This window comes from Dipodomys merriami, unplaced genomic scaffold (genome assembly GCF_024711535.1).
Source record: "Dipodomys merriami isolate MVZ:Mamm:240054 unplaced genomic scaffold, mDipMer1.0.p SCAF_3, whole genome shotgun sequence".
Classification (NCBI taxonomy): domain Eukaryota; kingdom Metazoa; phylum Chordata; class Mammalia; order Rodentia; family Heteromyidae; genus Dipodomys; species Dipodomys merriami.
The window spans coordinates 66902552-66922873 of NW_027204492.1; the positions used below are offsets into that span (position 1 = coordinate 66902552).

Here is a 20322-nt window from a genome sequence, read left to right on the forward strand (position 1 = left end):
GTCACAAAGGACCTAGCAAGTATATTTTTACCATTTTGAAAGCCAGCTACCAAGTATAAATGTCTGACTACTCTTGAGAAATGCCATATGAGCTATGAGTGGCTTTGGAAGATAAATATTACAGAAGAGTGATAGATGACCAGCTGTTCGGACACTTGAGCTGAGGTGCCAGATGAGAGAGCAGCCATATTGGATTCTCCAGTCCCTAACCAGCTTTCTGAAGAAATATGACAACAGAAATGAAACATTCCTCACCAGATCTGTTCCAACTTCAGAATAATAAGCATAAACATAAATGGTGGTTGAATTAAACCAATAAGTGTGGGAACATTTTGTTTCACAGAAAACAGATTTAAAAAAACAAACAAAATGAAATAGTGCCCCACCAAGTGGTTGGTAGGGTTAAGTGCTCAAGGCCTGATTATTCTTCATTTAAATGTCCCCTGCTGTGTACTGGTGGCTCATGCCTGTAATCCTAGCTACTCAAGAGGCTGAGATCTGAGGATCATAGTTCAAAGCCAGCCCTCGCAAGGTAGTCCATGAGACTCTCTTTTTTTTGGGTCAGTCATGGGGCTTGAACTCTGGTACTAGGTGCTGTCCCTCAGCTCTTCAGCTCAAGGCTACGGCTCTACCACTTGAGCCACAGCACTACTTCCAGTTTTCTGGTGGTTTATTGGAGATAAGAGTCTCATGGACTTTCCTGCATGGGCTGGCTTTGAACCGCGATCCTCAGATCTCACCCTACTGAGTAGCTAGGATTACAGGCATGAGCTACCAGCACCTGGCCCATGAGACTCTTACCTCCAATAAACCACCAGAAAACAAAAAGAAAAACCCTGCTGGGTGCTGTGGCGCAAGTTTTAGAGCGCTAGCCTTGAGCTAGAGTGCTGAGGGACAGCTCCCAGGCCCAGAGTGCAAGCCCCAAGACAAACAAAACATAAAAAAGTGTCTTATAAATACATTAAAAACAATAGTAAGAAAGATAAAACCACTTGTTTCCTTACCTTGGGGTTCATTTCACTTAACATCATCTTATCTCACCTTTTCTTCTAATATATTTAAGGTACCACGTGATTTTTTTTGTTGCTTGGTATGTCCCTCCCCCACGGTATAACCCCCCCTTTTTTTTTTTTACTGTATTTGATGTTGGTATAATTTGGGGAGGGGAAGGGAAAAAAAACAAATTGTTTATATTGAGATACAGGTTGACCCATTGCAACAATGAGATGTACAAGATGTTATGTTGAAAAACGAACTTTACAATTGAGGCGGGGGGGGAGTATAGTTGAGGAGGTGGGAGGAAAGGGATGGTAGGGGAAAAACAAAGGAGGAGACAATGCTTGATAGGAAATGTACTCATTACCTTGCTCATGTAACTGTAACCCCTCCTCTGTACACTATTTTCACAGTAAAAAAGTATTAAATACAAAAATAAATAAATAAAAGAGTCCCTTGGCTAGGCGCCAGTGGCTCACAGCTGTCATCCTAGCTACTCTGGAGGCTGATATCTGAGGATCATGGTTCAAAGTCACACCAGGTAGGAAATTCTGTGAGACTCTTATCTCCAATTTTTAAAAAGCTGGAAATAAAGCTGTGGAAGAGCACCAACCTTGATTAAAAAAACTAAGGAACAGCAGCCAGGCCTGAGTTCAAGGCCCTCAATACCGGTACACACACACAAAATTGAAGTGTTTGTTGGCTTTCTTGGTTGGTGCTGTTCATGATCAAAGCTTGTTACTTTCACTACAACATAACTGAGAGACTTGACCTCTATTGTGACACGGACGTAAGGTAATGACCATCATCTCTATTTAAAGGCACCCATGAAGGTTACACAGGTTAAGGATGCACAGTTAACTGACCTCCCTTTGCCCAGACTGTGCCTGTGTCACCTACAGGTGTACTGCTCAATTGATGCCAGGCAAAATGAATAGTAAGTCATTCAATCTACCCAATTCCAGCAACACAGAGAAGGAAATTAAGACATCAATTGTTTGTTGTATGCCTGGCATTACTTATCACTGCTCAATGAATTAAATATACCATGTTCCCTATTTTCAGATTATAAACTTGAAGGATAGAGAAGTTTTTGCCCACTCTTTGGGCTCCCTGGGAAGCAGTGATAGTATGTAAGAGGCAACTTAAAAGATGCTTTGGGCCAGGTATCCGTGGCCCATGCCTGTAATCCTAGTAATTATTCAGGAGGCTGAGATCTGAGGATCATAGTTTGAAATCAGTCCAGGCAGAAAAATCTATGAAACTCTTACCTCCAATTAACCACCAAAAAGACAGAAGTGGAGCTGTAGCTCAAGTGGTAGAGTGCTTACCTTGAATACAAAAGCTCAGGGATAGCACCCAGGTCCTGGGTTCAAGCCCCAGGACAAATACACACACACACACACACACACACACACACACACACACACACACACACACACACACACACACACACACACACACACCCCACACACACAATGTTTTTGTTGGGTCCTTTGAATTAACTAAAACTCTCTCAACTTTGTATCTGTGCCCTTGGATCTGAGCTATTCTCTCATGGTCCCTTTGCAATCACCTTGTTTCCAAGAGGAAAGAGAAGATTCAGATAACCATCTTCTGTGGAAGGCAAGCTGCACCTCAAACAATACTTCCTTCTTATCATCTTAAAGAAGACAGTCTAAAATTTAGGAGACCACCTTGCTCCTTGTTCTGTTCCAGTAAAAAAGGAACAACTTCTATAGAGTTACTCCAGGAACAAAGACTGAAGTAAAGAACAGCCAGGCCATACCTGTGATTATACATACCTTTCTTACTCCTTGCCCCCAATTCTCCCTCCTTAACCTAAAACCAGTGTCTGTACCTCTGAAGCCTGTGAAAGATGTATTGAAGTGCTGATTACATGGCTGCCATGTAATCAGTCTCCTCTCTTTGCCCCTCATCTTTATTTGGCACAACCTGGAAAGTGGCTGAACCTAACTTGGAACTCCTAGACTTTGGGCCTGAGGTCTAAAAACCCAGCCTCAATTACCGGATAGTAATTAGGGGGGCCATGGATCAAGAATCATGGGAGAGAAGGGAAGCCAAGGTAATACAAGGCAAATGAGACAAGACTGAGTAGATAAAGATGGACTGTTGGGCAGTCCTAATGGCAGCTCCCTATGGAGGATGACAGATCTCTGTATCAATCACTCATTAGATAACTACTCCATGATTTCAAGTCCAGATTTAATCATCTCCCTGTTCAAGCCATTCACAAATGCAGAAATGCCATTTATGTGGTGTGTGTGTGTGTGTGTGTGTGTGTGTGTGTGTGTGTGTGTGTGTGTGTGTGTGTGTGTGTGTGTGTGTGTGTGTGTGTGTGTGTGTGTGTGTGTGTGTGTGTGTTGGTACTGGTGCTTGAACTGAGGGCCTGGGGACTGTTCTTTAGCTTTTTCACTCAAGGCTGGCTCTCTACCTCTTGAGCCACAGCTCTCCTTCTCACATTTTGGTCCTGGACATTCCTGTTCAGGATAGTTCTCAACCAGGATCCTCAGATCTCAGTTTCATAAGTAGCAAGGTTTACAGGTGTGAGCCACTGTCACATGGCCCAAATGCAGAAATGTTGAAAGAAAAAAAATAATCATGTGATGAAGTAGAAAACTCTGACTCCAAACCTGAAAGTTTCTCTTAAGCTATTTAATTCTGGGAACTTATGGAAGCCTCTGAAATTCAGTTTATGTTTTATGGAAAATTATAATAAGAATACTTACCTGTAGCCAGATATAAGGTTGTGTGCCTATAATCCCAGCACTTGGAAGGCAAAGGCAGAAAATTGAGAATGTGAGAGGCTAACCTGGGCTACATAACATGACCCTGTCTCAAAAACAATAAGAAAAAGTATAGTTAGGAAGTGGAGGTGTGGCTCAAGTGGTAGAGCACTACCCTTGAGTGAAAAAGGTTAGGGATAGCACTCAGGGCCTGAGTTCAAGCCCCAGTATCAACACTGAAAAGCAGAAAAAATAGAAAAAGGAATAGCTTGTAAGACTGGTTTGAAAATCAAGAATGTGAGATAAAGCATTTTGCCTGATACAGAGTAGGTACTGAATAGCTTCTATGATAACTAGGAGAATTATTTTGTTGTGGTATTCTATTTATAAACTGGAGGGAATAAAAGTAAAGAGCTATCCAGGAGAGAAAATGGTATTATATTTTCTGAATTATCATGTATTCAGTAGGCCCTCAAGTCAGTATTTACTCCAATGAACAAACGTTTATTGAAAAGGATTTATACAGACATAACACTCTTACCTTCAAAAGGCAGAGAAGCCTTTGTTATTATGAACACATACACTGTGGCAACTTAAAACTACGGTTAAGGAAAGAGGGAAAAAATATCTCCTCCCTAGCCAGGGACTGAGACCTAGAACTAAAACTTTTTCACTCAGTCAGCCCCCTTCTTCATTCTTTAAGTCTGAGTGACTTGAAAAGGAGACCTAGCTAGGTTTGGTGCAGAGGAGAATTGTAGAACCTGGAGAGCATGAGGCCTTTTCTTTTGGAATGAAGTTTCCTGCACAATCCACAGGAAAGAGGTGCCCAGCATCTATCCTGAGCTGAGGTTGCCTTATAGAAGACAGACTTAGAAGAGAAAAGGATGAATGGAAAGAAGTCTATCCACTTCATCAGTGTTTACTGATTGGTACTCATGTGAATTTAAGTCCACACCTTCTCTCCCCATGATATACCACTGAGCAGGTACCAAAGTAACCATTTTGAACACAAGCCAACATCATAATCATCACCGGGCCCTTCTCAGCCTAAGATAACTCCTGAAGGTTACGCCTCAGCCTCAATGTCTTGCTTGGGCAGTGAGTTAGGCAGGACCTATACACAGGGACTGGCTCTGTAATTCATTGTGGAGAAAGTCTAATCCAGCCCAACAGATCTCAGAATTTCCAGCCACCTAACCTGGTACTTAAGAATTTTAGCACATCTGAGAGACTTGGGTAGGGAGCTATAGGCTAACATCCAGGCTTCATAAATGATATTAAAAGGAAGATTTGTCTAAGCTACCTCTGGTACTTAAGGATGAGGATGGAGGTGGAGGAAAAGATGGCACTTAGTCTGTTGGGAAGTCCATCAAGAAGACTGCTGTCTCTTGGGAGCCTTAGGCAAAAATAAATGGAAGAGAAACCAAGATATGAGCATTCCCCCTGGCCTCAGAGCCTATAGCTTCTTAAGACTTCAGGCATCAGGTACAAGCAACAGTCACTTCTGGGCTTTTGCCCTGCCTTTAACTCCAAACAGGAGCAGTGAAATGAAAATGGGAGAGAAGGCCTCATCATCAGATACAGTCGTTAGCACCTGAATCTCATTTCTTCTTAAATCAGAAATCCCAAGAGCATGAAAAAATGAAGAGCAAAGTGGGGGGAGAGGGAGGGTATTGTGCTTCTATCACATTAAATAGGAGACTTGGTGAAGTAGGGGATCAGGACATCAATCACTCTGCCAAGGGGAGGGCTTATGATCAGCTGAAGTCTACATGTTCTCCTCTTCATTCGTCCTGCTTCCGTTTGGGCTTTTTGGGGTTTCTAGACCGACTCTTGGCTTTGCAAAGAGGACATATAGGTGCATTCCGGTGAATTTGCTGGTGACAGGACAAACAAGCCTGGTGGGGGAGGGGCACAGGATAAAGAAAGTTAGTGCATATATTCATCTAGACCATGGCTCCTCAGGGACCCAGAAAGCAATTGTGATTTTCCATCAGGATGTAACAGTAATCAGACTCCAGGATAGAGATCAGTGCTCTTGGATATCATAGAAGATGAGGTAAAGGAAAAAACTCAGGTCAGAGAAGGGTGTTGAAAAATGTATGTAAATTTTGGAAATAAGGCAAAATGAGGACTTAGCATTATACTACACTGCTGTCTCCAACAGACTGATACATGATTATTTAATATTCTGGGGGGGTGTTTAGTAAACTTTTTCTAAAAAGGCCAAAATAAGAAATAGTTTAGACTTTTGATACTATATTGTTTTTGTTGCAACTACTCAACTCTATTTTATGTTAAGATGCCTATAAATCCTAGCTATGCAGAAGGCTGAGATCTGAGGAACAGAATGCAAAGCCTACGCAGAAAAGTCTGCGAGATTCTTATTTTCAATTATCTGGCAAAAAGGCAGAAGTTGAGGTATGGCTTAAGTGGTAGAGCCTCACCCCTAAACAGAAAAAGCCAAGTTGAATACCTCAGTTCAGTCCCCAGTATGCGCACAGCAACAAAACAACAACAAAAAGATACAATATATAAATATACAGGCATGAATGTGTGCTGATAAATCTTTAACAAAAACAGGGATCAGGTCTGACTTTGCCTGTACATTATAGTTTGCTGAGCCTAGGATCTAACAGAATGTTTCTTTGTTTAACTGTTTACTATTGATCAAACCGTGTAAGGTTATTAGGATAACCTGTAGATGGATTTTGCCCAGTAATGATACAAATGCGTTCTTTTGGAGTGGTAGATAACCAAATTGCCCCATAGGAAATAAATCAGTTTTGTATCTAACTTTGCAAATTTATTTCAGATTTCCTTTGTTTTCTTAATGATATAAATATCTGCTCCTCAACTATTCTAGGAACATGCCTTCTGATCCTGGTGGCTCCATCATTGATCCATGCTAACTATATATTTGTATAAATAATTATGTCTGCAACATTTGAAACATCTCAGCAGGACTGACTTATCTCCCTTAATTTGAATACAGGTAGGAATATGGAGCAATAAAAATCACTGAGCCCAATTTAGCAGTTCCCCAGCATCCCAAGAGAAGGCTATTAAAAAAACAACAGGGGGCTGGGAAGGTGGCTCAGTGGTAGAGTGTTTGCCTTGCATGCATGAGGCCCTGGGTTCGATTCCTCAGCATCACATACACAGAAAAAGCTGGAAGTGGGTGCTATGGCTCAAGTGGTAGAGTGCTAGCCTTGAGCTGAAGAGCTCAGAACAGTGCCCAGGCCCAGAGTTCAAGCTCCACGACCAGCAAAAAAAGCAAAAACAAAACAAAACAAAAAAACAAATAAATAAGGCCCAAAGCCCCACACCCAGAATTCCACGGGCCTCCTATAGGAAGATACTTGGATTCTTTCACAGCCCCCACTCACCTTCATAGGCGGAGGCTGTTGTCTGAAGGTGGCTGTCTGCCGGGTGTCCTGCTTCCGGGCCACTTGGAGTTGCTGGGCAGCAGCAGCTGCAGCAGCCAGAGACTCAGGGATGGGAGGCTCTTGAGGCTCTGTCTGCCATTCTGCTTTCTGCTTCTCAAAGTAACTTTGGAGATAAAAGACATTGGCTGAATCATTCTGAAAGCAAGAAGAACCTTTCCCCCTCTAAAGTATCCAGGCCACTGAACTAGGGTTTGGATTATGGTTCTCTCTAGAAAGTGATCACACCCTCTTGAGCTCAAAGATCCCGTCTCTTCGTACATCACTGAAATACAGAAAAGAGTCCAAAAATTCATATGGAACAACAAAAGACCTAGAATAGCCAAAACAATTCTAGGGGATAAAGACAATATGGGAGGGCTATCCATGCCGAACTTCAAACTCTACTACAGAGCTAGAATAACAAAGACAACATGGTACTAGCACAAAAACAGACCTGAAGACCAATGGAAAAGAATAGAAGATCAGAAATAAATCCACATGCCTACAGCCAGCTGATATTCGACAAAAGAGCCAAAGACATACAATGGAAGAAACACAGCCTCTTCAACCGCTGGTGCTGGGAAAACTGGGCGGCCACATGCAGAAAACTAAAAGTGGACCCCAGCTATCACCATGCACCAACATCAACTCAAAATGGATTAAAGACCTTAATATTAAACCTGAATCTCTGAAACTACTGCAGGACAGAGTAGGAGAGACACTTGAACTAATAGGCACAGGAAGGAACTTCCTGAACAGAGTCCCAGGGTCACAACAAGTTGGAGAGAGACTCGACAAATGGGACTACCTTAAAATAAAAAGCTTCTGCACAGCTAAATCTATCGCAACCAAGCTAGAAAGACAACCAACTAATTTGGAAAAAATATTTACCAGCAATATATCAGACAAGGGGTTAACATCCTGTATATACAGGGAACTCAAGAAACTAATCCCTCCCAAACCTAACAAACCAATTACTAAATGGGCAAGGGAACTAAAGAGGGACTTCTCAAATGAAGAAATAAAAATGGCAAAGAAACACATGAGGAAATGTTCATCATCCCTGGTGGTGAAGGAAATGCAAATAAAGACAACCCTGAGATACCACCTTACCCCAGTCAGAATGTCCCACATCCACAAATCAGTCAACGACAAATGCTGGAGGGGATGTGGAGAAAGAGGAACCCTAGTACACTGCTGGTGGGAATGTACACTTGTACAACCACTTTGGAAAGCAGTCTGGAGGGTCCTTAGAAAGCTAAAGATTGACCTCCCTTATGACCCAGTCATACCACTTCTAGGCATCTACCCTGAGCAACAGGAACCAATATACAAGGACACATGCACCTCCATGTTTATTGCAGCACTGTTCACAATAGCTAGGATATGGAAACAACCCAGATGCCCCACCACAGATGAATGGATCCAAAAATTGTGGTATCTATATACAATGGAATATTATGCAGCCATTAGAAATGACAAAATAATGGCATTTGCAGGGAAATGGATGGAGCTAGAAGGAATCATGTTGAGCGAGGTAAGCCAAGAATGAAGAGACAAACGGTACATGGTCTCCCTGATAAGTGGATGCTAAATCCAAAACGTTAGGTGATATGACAAAACTAACAGGACTTAGGAAACAAAGAACTCCCACTCATCTGGTCGAACCACTACTAAATATCCCCATGCTGCTGATCACATGTATGGTGTATAACATGTGAACACCGTTATATGTTATAGACTGTGATAGACAATTTGCTCCAGGAAAGTTAGAATGAACTTGTGACTTTAAATGATCATCATTGTTCCACAATACTGTGAAATTCGGGAAATTATGTAATCACTTAATCACAAAAAAAAAGAACCTAGGGGAAGGGAGGGAGGGAAGGGATGGTAGGGGGAAAACAATGGAGGGGGTAACAATGTTCAATAGGAAGTGTACTCATTACCTCACTCATGTAACTGTAACCCTCTGTATAGTATCTTTACAATAAAAAAAAAAAGAAAAAAAAAGATCCCGTCTCTTATCAGCTAGGAGCATATCCCTCATGCCCTTGACTTTAAGAAGCCTAGTGGATTAGGTAACCTCAGACGAAGCTAGCCTGGGCAGAAAAGTCCATATGACTTTTATCTCCAATTAACCATCAAAAAGCCAGAAATGGAGTTGTGACTCATGTGGAAAAGCACTAGCCTTAAACAAAATTTAAGGGACAGCACTTAGGTCTTGAGTTCAAGCTCCAGTACCATCACCAGAAAGAAAGAACAATGGATGGAAGGGACAAAGGAAGGAAGGAAGGAAGGAAGGAAGCAAGGAATGAAGATCTGATTATGAAACCTTGCTCTGGTTAGTAAAATCCTTTAAGATATTTATTCCTATTCTTCAATCCATGCCTATTTTCACTATTCCTTTTTTTTTTTTTTTTTTTTTGTCGGTTGCAGGGCTTGAATTCAGAGCCTGAGTGCTGTCCCTGAGCTTTTTTGCTCAAGGCTAGTACTTTACCACTTTGATCCACAGCACTAGTGCCAGTGTTCTGGTGATTAACTGGAGATAAGAGTCTGATGGACTTTCTTGCCCAGGCTGGCTTTGAACTGCAATCCTCAGATCTCAGTCTCCTGAGTGGCTAGGGTTATAGGTATGAGCCACTGATGCCCGGCTTCACTACTCCTTTTAAGTGTCCCCCAAGCCTATATTTATATACCCCTCGGCATCAGAAGCTTACCACTTCCACAGGCAACCTGTTCTACCTTTAGGAAGCTTTCCTTCTGAGTAGTGAGGATTATAGGTATGAGCTACCAGTGTCTGACTAGTCATAGGTAAAATTTTATGTTGTCAAAATCAAAAAGAAATTTAAAAGGCAGCTATTAATTCTAGTCTAATCATCCAGGCTAGCCCAGCCCACAGACTTACCTAACATCATGCAATGAATCAACCATTGATAGGCCTAGAATTAGGACAATATATTCTGGCTTACAGGCCAGGCTTTGGGTATAAATACATAGTGCCAGTGTTTGTCTTTGCTTGCATGTGTGTCAGTGTGATTGATGTATTGTGGGTATAGGAGGAGTCAGCTTACTCCAAGGAGAGCTTCTCTTCCTCCTCACACAAGTCAGGAAGCCGCTGCAGGCCCAGAGTCATGCGCAGAGCATCTACATGTTCTTTCAGTGGCTTATACTCATCATGTAGTCGCCGGGTAGACTCTAGAAGCTTGTTTAGGTCATTCTCAGATTGTTTGATGGTGTTTTCCATCTGGAAAATAGAGTAGGATGGCAGGGGGAAGAAAAAAATCCAAAGTTCTTGAAGACACTTTATGACTGATCAGATAACAGCAAAAGCTCTAGGGCCAGACCAATTTATGTTTAAGTTTTGGATCTGTCATGATCTTTCTGTCAAGCCTCAGCTTCTTCATCTCTGCAGGTGTATTAGTGCATTATCCCATGCAATATTGATGAAGATTTAATGATTCATACAAAGCACTAATATAAGGACTAACAGAATAAAGACTGAATGAATGATAATGTTCAAACACATCTCAGAGCTGTGAAGGCCTTTATACGTCAGAGACGTAAGCTTCAATGGGAAGAAAAGACTTCTCTAGGGAAATACTTTTTTTTTGTTCTGGTATTGGAGCTTGAACTCAGGGCCTGGGAGTTGTACCATAGCTTTTTCTTTTTTTTTTGCTCAAGGTTGGTGCTCTACCAACTCTACCACAGCTCTGCTTCTAGTTTTTTGCTGGTTAATTGGAGATAAGAGTGTCACAGACTTTTCTGTTTTGGTTGGCTTCAAACTGCTATCCTTAGATCTCAGGTTTCTGAGTAGCTAGGATTACAGCATAAGTCAACATCTCCCAGCTGGGAAATACTTCTTAATGACAAAGTCTGTACAAAACATAGAGTTTCTTTCTCCTAGACCAGTGATTTTTCTCCTAGGTCAATTGTTCTCAAAATGCAGTTGCCAGATCACCAGCACCAGCATCATTGGGAAGTCAGAAATGTAACTTCTCAGGCTCCAACCAAGCCATATTGAACTGAAATTCTCAAGTGGGTAGAGCCTAACAATTTGTTTGTTAATAGGCCTATCCAGATGTTGAGTCATTGGCTCTTACTCCATCAAAAGTAATTTAAATGGGGCTGGGAAGGTGGCTCAGTGGTAGCTTGCCTTGCATGCATGAGGCACTGCGTTCAATTCCTCAGTACCACATAAGCAGAAAAATCCATGGCGCTGTGGCTTAAGTGGTAGAGTGCTAGCCTTGAACTGAAGAGCTGAGAGACAGTGCCCAGACCCAGAGTTCAGGCCCATGACCAACAACAAAAAAAGCTAGTCAGGAGGCTGAGATCTGAGAATCACAATTAAAGCCAGCCCAAGCAGAAAAGTCCATAAGACTCATCTCCAGTTAAGCACCAAAAAGAAGGAAATAGAGCTCTGGCTCAAATGGTAGAGTGCTAGCCCTGAGCAAAAAAGCTCAGGGAACAGTGCCCAGGCCCTGAGTTTAAGTCCTAGGATAAGCACAAAAAAAGAAAAAAAAGAAAAAAAATGAAAAAAAGTAGTTTAAAGGGGCGGGCACTGGTGGCTCACACCTGTAATCTTAGCTACTCAAGAAGCTGAGATCTGAGAACAGCAGTTCAAAGCCAGCTTGGGCAGGAAAGTCTGTGAGACTCTTAGCTCCAATAAACCACCCAAACCTAGAAGTGGAGCTGTGGCTCAAATAGTAGAGCTCTATCCTTGAGCCAGAAAGCTCAGGGGCAGCTCCCAGGCCATGATTTCAAGCTCTAGTACCAGCTCCCCAAAAAGTTATTTAAAGAAATGTCATAGGCTCTAAGGATTGGAAAAAACCTTATAGGTCAGCACCTCCAAGATTCATTCTGGTGAAAGAATCACTAATACAGCAGCCCAGTGTCTGTTTGGATAACTCCAAAAGAGGGAAGCTTATCACCTTGTCACAAGAGTCTCCAAAAGGCAAGTTCTAATAAGAGAGCCTCACTTTGATAGGTATGCTGAGATAAATTGTTCAGTCTGGTTGGAAGCTTTAGAGTACCTTAAGATATACCCTCAGAGCCAGGTGTCTACTCTGCTTTTCTTCATGACAAGTTCTTGACTCTCAGATTCCAGAATAAAAGCATAACCAAAATGAAAGAGCCCCTGGAGGTTAGTGAACTCCTCATACAATGCATAGACAATAAAATGAGGCCCAGAGTGAGAGGCCTTTCCAGGGAAGTCCTGGATTGTTGCACTGTACAATGTCCTGACACATGGTTCCTCAGGATGGCCACAACCACATCCCAAAGAAAGGCCATACATTCACTGCTATATCTTCCTTAGCCAGCCCCATACCACATTGATATCAGCGTGGATCAGTCGAAGTTCCTCCACATGGGCCATCTTCTCCTGTAGCAGTAGGTCCATCTCTTGCTTGTATTCCTTCAGGTGCCTCTCTTCTGACTCAAGCGCTTCAAACTCTGCCTTCAAACGTGCCTTGATCTTCTCCATTTGCAGGGTCTTATTCCTGAAATTTCCCCCAAGCAGGAAACAGGTCAGCAGAAGAAGGGAGAAAAATGGAAATAGAGAACATAGTTATGCCCTGAGACAGCGCTTTCTGCCTATACCATCATTCCAAACATTCCTCTCTTGGGCAGGGTCAAGTAGAAACCATCCCAAGAGAAGTCAGAAGATGTTTTCTTTTAAGAAAAATGCTCAATGGTCACAAATGGGGTTAATTGTGTACTCTTAGGACATTTTCAAATGAGGCGTGTAGGCCTCACTTATCTGTGGCATTTAGTGGACGTGATCTAGAGATATTAAATAGACTCTTAATACACAGGAAAGTCACACACTACAGAGAACTCCCATAAAAGTTGCCAATAGTGACCTTTGTAGAAACTCTAGGAGGTACTAGCCAATAAACTTTCTTTTTTGGGGGGAGGGGAGTGGTCCGGTCATGGGGCCTGAACTCTGGGCCTGGGCGCTGTCCCTCAGCTCTTCAGCTCAAGGCTAGCACTCTACCACTTGAGCCACAGCGCCACTTCCGGCTTTTTTCTTTTTGCATGTGGTGCTGAAGAATCGAACCCAGGGCCTCATGCATGCAAGGCAAGAGCTCTACCACTGAGCCACCTTCTCAGCCCCATAGCCAATAAACTTTCTACAGGGATGGATTTATTTTTATTTTATTATTTTTCAGTGCTGGTACTGGGGCTTGAACTCAAGACGTAGCACTCTTGCTTCTTTTTTTGTTTTTGTTTTTATTTTTGGCTCAAGGCTTCCACTTCTAGCTTTTTGGTAGTTAACTGGAAATAAGAGTTTCAAGGATTTGTCTACCCAGGATAACTTCAAACCATGGCTATTACCAGCTTTTATTTGAACCTGTTGGGCAACAGAATAGTTTTCTTTTGTTTCTTAATCAAGAATGGCTTGATCCAGAAAGTTCTGTGAGAAGATATGGAATGGACAGTCACATGTGCACCATGGGAGCATAGGAAAGGAGAGAACATACCCATTTAGGTATGGGAACAGATCACATAGAACACCATGATCCTCAGATAGCCTCCTGAGTAGCTAGGATTACAGGTGTGTGTCACGTGTGTGACAAGATGGAAATCTTTTTAGCTATGCTTTCTTTAACAGTAGCCCTAGGCATAAGTGGCTACTGAGAACTTGAGATGTGGCTTGTGCAACTGAGGAACTGAATTTTCAATTTTAATTCATTTTCATTAATGTAACTTTAAACAACATATGTAGCTGATGGTTCCCATGGACAGCACAACTGTAGACTTCACTCAGTTTCGGAAGAGAATGGGGAGGTGAATTATTATGAATTACTTCTGTCTCTAATAAAACCTTGTTTATAATTGTTAAATCTGGAGTACATTTCCTCGGTCTCAGTAGTGTCACATCTAGACGTTTATATTAATGCAATAATTCAAAAAGGCAAAAGTCAATAGATGATAGACAAGCAAAACTGGAATGTTTGTAATATAGAAATTGTTAATGACATGTTTGTTAATAAAAACTATATACCTTAAGTTGTGATTATACTACACTGAGCTTTTAAGTTCAAAGTATACATGAGGTTTCAAAGGGGCCTACATAAGGGAATGCAAGATTCTAGAAGGAGGTCCCCTCAAGGCACATTACTATTTCTATACTGGACCCCTATTTCCCTGTTCTCAGGACCTGCCTAAACATTGATCCTTTACTCATACTTAGTACATTCTTTCTTCTGCCTCAATGCCTGGTATTCGCTCTGTACCAGCCTATCTCATGGGGTTCCAGCTCTTCACATTGCCCTCTGGCTTCTAGTGTCAGCCAGCTTCTGTCTTTTGTTTTTAGATTTTTACCCAGCCAGGCCTTGGGCCATGATTCTCCTACGTATGCCTCTCAGATAACTGGGGTTATAGCAAAGTACCACCATGCCCAACTGACTTAGATGGAGTCTCACTCACTACCTTTTGCTCTGGGGTAGCTTTGAGCCATTATCCTTTAGACATCTGTCTTACAAATAGGTGGGATCACAGAGCTAGTAAATCAGATATTGGGATTTGAAGCTAAAGATCTCTAATACTGAATCCAGTTCTTATAGACTAAATATGAAATGTTGCTCCACAGAACCATGTGTTCAATGTTTGGTTCCCAGCTGGAGGAGATGCCTAGCTGGAAGAAGTAGGTCAGTGGAAATGTATCCTAGGGGTTATATCTTGCCTTGGACCTTGGTTGCCATGAGGTGAAGAACCTCCTCTGTCACACCCTCCTATTCCCATGATGTTTTGTCTTGCCTTGGGCCCAGAAAGTGGAACCAGGGACTATGAGCTGAAACCTCTGAAACTGTAAACTAAAATAAATCTTCCCTTTAAGTTGTTTATGTCAGCTATTTTGTCATGGCAATGTAAAAGTTACCATCATGCCTACATATCACCCACTACTCCATATTGCTGTTGACAGATGTTACCAGGCTGAAGGGCGTAAACATATCAAGGATTCTTGGTACATCACTGAAATATCTTATATGTGAATGATATTGATTTTTTACTGGCCATAACTGTTTTTTTTTTTTTTTGGCGGTTGTCTTGAGCTATGGGCCTGGGCACTGTCCCTCAGCTCTTCAGCTCAAGGTTAGCACTCTACCCCTTGAACCACAGTGCCACGTCTGGCTTTTTCTGTTTATGTGGTGGTGAGGAATCAAACCCAGGGCGCATACATGCAAGGCGAGCACTCTACCACTGAGTCACCTTCCCAGCCCCTAGCCATGACTTTTTAAGATACCCTTATATCTAGATTTCTATACTCTTCTAGGATATAAAGACTATGGAAATGGCCTAGCTTGGTAGAGCATTACAGATGGGAAAACTGAGATTTCAAATGGTATATTATCTCAACTTGATGCATATCCCAGTGAAGGCAGGCTTGGGCTGAGAACTTCTGCAGGAAATCACATGAGATTTAAAACTATATAAATCCTGGTTCTGCCCTTGACTATTTGCCTTGGCCAATAATAACAACTACAATTATATTTTAACTATATTTATTCAACACCTACTAAGGACCAAAAATAGAGGGTTTACTTACATATTCATTCAAAAATATGTACTGAACAACTGTCATAAGCCATGTACTATACTAGATGCTAGGGACAGACAGAAAGAGGACAGTAATATATGGACAAGAAACTTCATCTAATGAGAAAATCCAACCCCTGGACACAGTTATATGTGGAACCACATGATAAGTTGTAGAGAGCAGATGCAGAATGCAATGGAAAGCTGAAGGATACGGTAGAGGTAGGAGAGCTGTCAGTGCCTGGAGGCATGGCTCAGCCATAGAGTACCTGCCTAAGCAACCTTGAGGCCTTAAGTTGAAACCTCAGTAGTGCCTCCTTAATGAGTTTGATCAGCCACAAAAAGGTTCCCTGACAATCTGAGGTTGTGGCATCTCCACTGAGATCTAAACAATTAGTAGGTTAGCTGGTTAGTGCAAGTAGACACAGAAAAGAGCAGGCCAGAGTGAGAGCAGCATGAACAATGGCTCCAAAGCAGAAAAAAGCAAATAAACAGCTGGTTGCAGATGGTTGACACCAGGAATCCTAGAAAGTCAGGAGGCTGAGGATCACAGTTTGAAGCCAGTCTGGACAAGAAAGTCGTTGTGCTCTTAGTTCTAATTAACTACCAAAAGCTAGAAGTGGAGCTGTAACTCAAATGGTAAAGTGACAACCTTGAGGGAAAGAGCTCAGGCTCTGAGTTCAAGCCCCAGTACCAGCACAAAAAAAATTCCAAAGACCAGCATGGCTGAATCATCTACTAAAAAGGGGCATAGTTGAAACTAGGAAGTTTGGTAGAGCTCACAATGCAGCCTGGAGCTTAGGATGAGTTAGTCCTTTTGTTTTCAGAGAAAGAGGGAATCTTAACATTTTAAACAGCATTAAAATAACATGGGCATAATCACACCTACTTGCCAGCTCACATAATAAAGTTTAATGTACTAACACAATTCTCAAGCTGACAATACAGTACATGATGGGAAGTCAATATGATAGTGCCCAATGCTTGTGCCATGTCTACCTCCTTCACCACAGAGAGGTTTGGATTTTGTTACAAAGAGCTTAAATCAAGCAGTGTGTGTGTGTGTGTGTGTGTGTGTGTGTGTGTGTGTGTGTGTGTGTGTGTGTGTGTGTGTGTAGCCAGGTATATTATGATTACAAAGATCAAAATAATAATCATTAGCATAAGCTACCTAGTAATTTCAGTGGCATGCTACAGGGGGCCAAGACAAGCTTTTCTAATTCAGAATCAAGTCAATTAACATAGCAACAAGTACCATTAAATGAAACCAGAGATGAGTGGTTTCTCCTGCTGATACTTAGTAGAAATTAGCATAGCACATAGCTATCTCCACTTGGATGAATGCCTTTTATCTACTGCTCCTCCCTCTATGTCTACTGTTCCCAGAACTTCATCTTGTCAGGCAGGAGACACTGCAATCCCAGATTAAATAAAATTACACCACTTTTTTCATGGTGGAGTCAGAGTTAACTGCCGTCTGTGCATGGTAAATTAAAGGCATGAAGTCTTCCTCAAAGGATCAGGACACAGTGGCATCTCCTCTCCCTGTCTGTCATCAGCAAGAGGGTAGTGTTAACCTTTGCCTGTGAGAACATGTTAGCTGCAATGTCGACACCATTATAGACATTCTCAATTGTATGACAACAAATACTAACAAACAATTTCACATTTCTTTCCTTTTTCTTTATTCTTCACTTTTCTTTTTTTTTATTCCTTTTTTGTGCCAGTATTGAGACTTGAACTTAAGAGTCTCAAGTAAGTTCTTATGTGGCATTTTTCCTATCAAGGCTGGTGCTCTGCCACTTGAGCTACATCTCCACTCCCAGCTTTTAGGTGGTTAATTCGAGTTAAGAGTCTCATAGACTTTTCTTCCTGGGCTGGCTTCAAACTTCAATCCTCACTCACATCTCAGCCTCCTGAGTAGCAACAATTACAGGCTTGAGTGCTCATTTCACATATTAGTGAATGTAAATAATTTTGTGATTTTAATCGTGGCTTTATGTTTTTAATCATAGCTTCCACATGCTTGATGCTAGATTATAAATATACCATCGATTTTAGTAACCTCACTGAACTCATTAGATTAGGAGATTTCCTTAAAATATGTTTTAAAAATATATTTCTAGCCATTTCCTACAATAGTCAAGAACGTCATCAGCAAATAAGTACAGTTTCATTTCTTCTTCTCTATGAGCATATGTCTTTCTAAATTTCTTACCTAACTGGTAAGAAATTCTGGTCATCTATTGAATAGTGGTGCTGAGAGTAGACACCCTTGCTCTCTTTGATCTTTGAGGGACAGCATTCAGTTCTTTCACAATTAAATATTTAAGGACACGCCTGGTTTTCTAATAGATTTTCGCAACAAATGTGTGTTGAATTTTGTCAAGTGAATTATCTGTACAAATTAACATGATCATGTGATTTTTCTTGAACTTGTTGATGGACACTAATTATTTTTGAACCAGTACTGGGGCTTGGGCTCAGTGTTTGGAAGCTGTCCCTTTAGTTTTTGCTCAAGGCAGGTGTTCTACCACTTGAGCAACAGCTCCACTTCTAGCATTTTGCTGCTTAATTGACATATGAGACTCATGGGCTTTCCTGCCTGGGCTGACTTTGAACCATGATTGTCAGATCTAAGCCTCCTGGGTAATTAAGAATGTACGCATGAGCCACCAGCACCCAGCTACACTGATGGATTTTTGAGTCATTAACTGGTCTTGCATCTCCTGAAAAAATCCCAATTGGTCTCAATACCTAATTATTTTTATGCATTGCTAAATCCTATTTGTTAATAAAGAGTTTTGCATCTACATTCATAAATGATTCTGTAGTTTTCTTCTTTTTTTTATACTGTCATTGCCTGAAGTTGGTATCAGGGTAATAATAACTTCAGAAGATGAAATGAGAAGTGTTCTTTACACTGCTACTTTCTGGAAGAGACTGTGAAGCACTGGTGTTAATTCTTTTTAAATGTTTGGAAGGATTTTCCAGTGAAGCCATCTGGGCTCAGAGATTCCAATTTTGAGAGTTGTTAAGTTACATATTCAATTTCCTAAATAGTTACATGGGGCTATTTAAATTATCTATAGGTGTATTTAATTTGCTTCACAAACATTATACTTTGTTATGGTTTGGATTTGAAATATCCCCCCAAATTCATACATTAAAGGCTGGTCCCACAATCAATACATTAGTACTCAGAGGTGGGACCTTTAAGGTATATTTGGATCATGAAGTCTCTGATCTCATAAGTGGATGGATCCACTAATTGATTCATAGCTTAATGATCTGTTGGGTGGTGGTAGAAATTTCAGGAAGTGGAGCCTAGTTGGAGAAAGTAGATCATTGGGGTAGTGCATGACTCCTCTCTTTCTCTGTCTTTGTCTCTGTCTCTCTTTTTGTCTCTTTCACTGTCTCTGTCTCTGTTTGTCTCTCTGTTTTTCCCTCTGTCCCCCTTTCCTGGCCATCCTGAAGTGAGAAGCTCTACTGTACCACACAATTCCCACAACAACTTTTCGCATCATCCCATGCCCAGAACAATGAAGCCAAGTACACATTGTTTGAAAACTCTAAAACCATAAACCAAAGTAAACATTTGCTCCTCCTTTAAGTTGTTTCTCTCAGACATTTTTGTCACAATAGAAAATTAATATGCATTATTTACAAACAAAGTTTGTGGAAAACTTGTGCTGAACAAGTCTATTATTTCCATTTTTCAATAACATACATTTAATTTTGTTGTACATCACATTTTAAAAATTCTTGCAGTATATCTTTTTTGGTGTGCCAGTACTGGGGCTTCAATTTAGGACTTTATTTCTCAAGGCTAGTACTCTACCAATTGAGTCATGGCTACATTTTGGGCTTTTGGCTTGTTAATTGGAGATAAGAGTCTTACAGACTTTCCTTCCTAGGCTGACTCTGAACTGGAATCCTCAGGTTTCAAACTTCTGAGTAGGTTGGTTTGCAGTCGTCAGCCATCAACACCTGGCTCATATAGAATTTTATAGCTGTTATCCTTTTGTCTAGGGGTCTGTGCTGACATTTTGTTTTACTTTTGATGTCTATATTTTTTGTTAGTGCTGCTACCATATTTTGAAATATGTGTGTGTGTGTAGTTTTTAATTTCACTGATTTTTGTTCTTATATTTATTATTTCCTGTTTTCTGCTTGCTTTGTTCATATTTTTTCTCTCCTATTGTTTACAGATAAAAGTTCAGAATATTGATTTGAGGAATTTGTTTTAATGTAAATATTTATTGCTATAAATTTTCCTTTCATTGATGCTTTTGTTGTATTATACAAATTTTGATAAATTACATTTTCATCTTTATATAGTTCAGTGTATTTTTACTTTGAGATTTTACCTTTGAAACATAAAGGAATAAAGTTTTTTTATTAATGTCAGAGAACATTATATATTTCAACTGTTTTAAATGTGTTGAAGATCATATTTTTATCACAGTATTTGAATTATTTTGATACATGTTATATTAGCATTTGAAAAGAATGTATGTTCTGTTGTAGGTGGGTAGAGCATTCTACAAACACCAATTAAATCCTGTTGTGGATGGTGATATGGAGTTCTATATTATGGCTAGTAC

The 20322-nt window shown here is 40.9% G+C and overlaps 1 protein-coding gene across 1 annotated transcript in view; it reads right to left on the minus strand.

Moving 5' to 3' along the window:
* Nucleotides 1-4240: 4240 nt before the first annotated feature.
* Zc4h2 (zinc finger C4H2-type containing) overlaps nucleotides 4241-20322 on the minus strand; it is a 28294-nt gene continuing 12212 nt past the window's right edge. Inside the window, exons 2-5 of the mRNA XM_070039093.1 lie at nucleotides 12501-12672; nucleotides 10246-10418; nucleotides 7133-7295; nucleotides 4241-5641 (exon numbers count right to left, since the gene is read on the minus strand). Of these exons, the coding sequence (XP_069895194.1) occupies nucleotides 5528-5641; nucleotides 7133-7295; nucleotides 10246-10418; nucleotides 12501-12672 (622 nt within the window). The 3' untranslated portion in view covers nucleotides 4241-5527. The remainder of the gene's footprint in view (nucleotides 5642-7132; nucleotides 7296-10245; nucleotides 10419-12500; nucleotides 12673-20322) is intronic.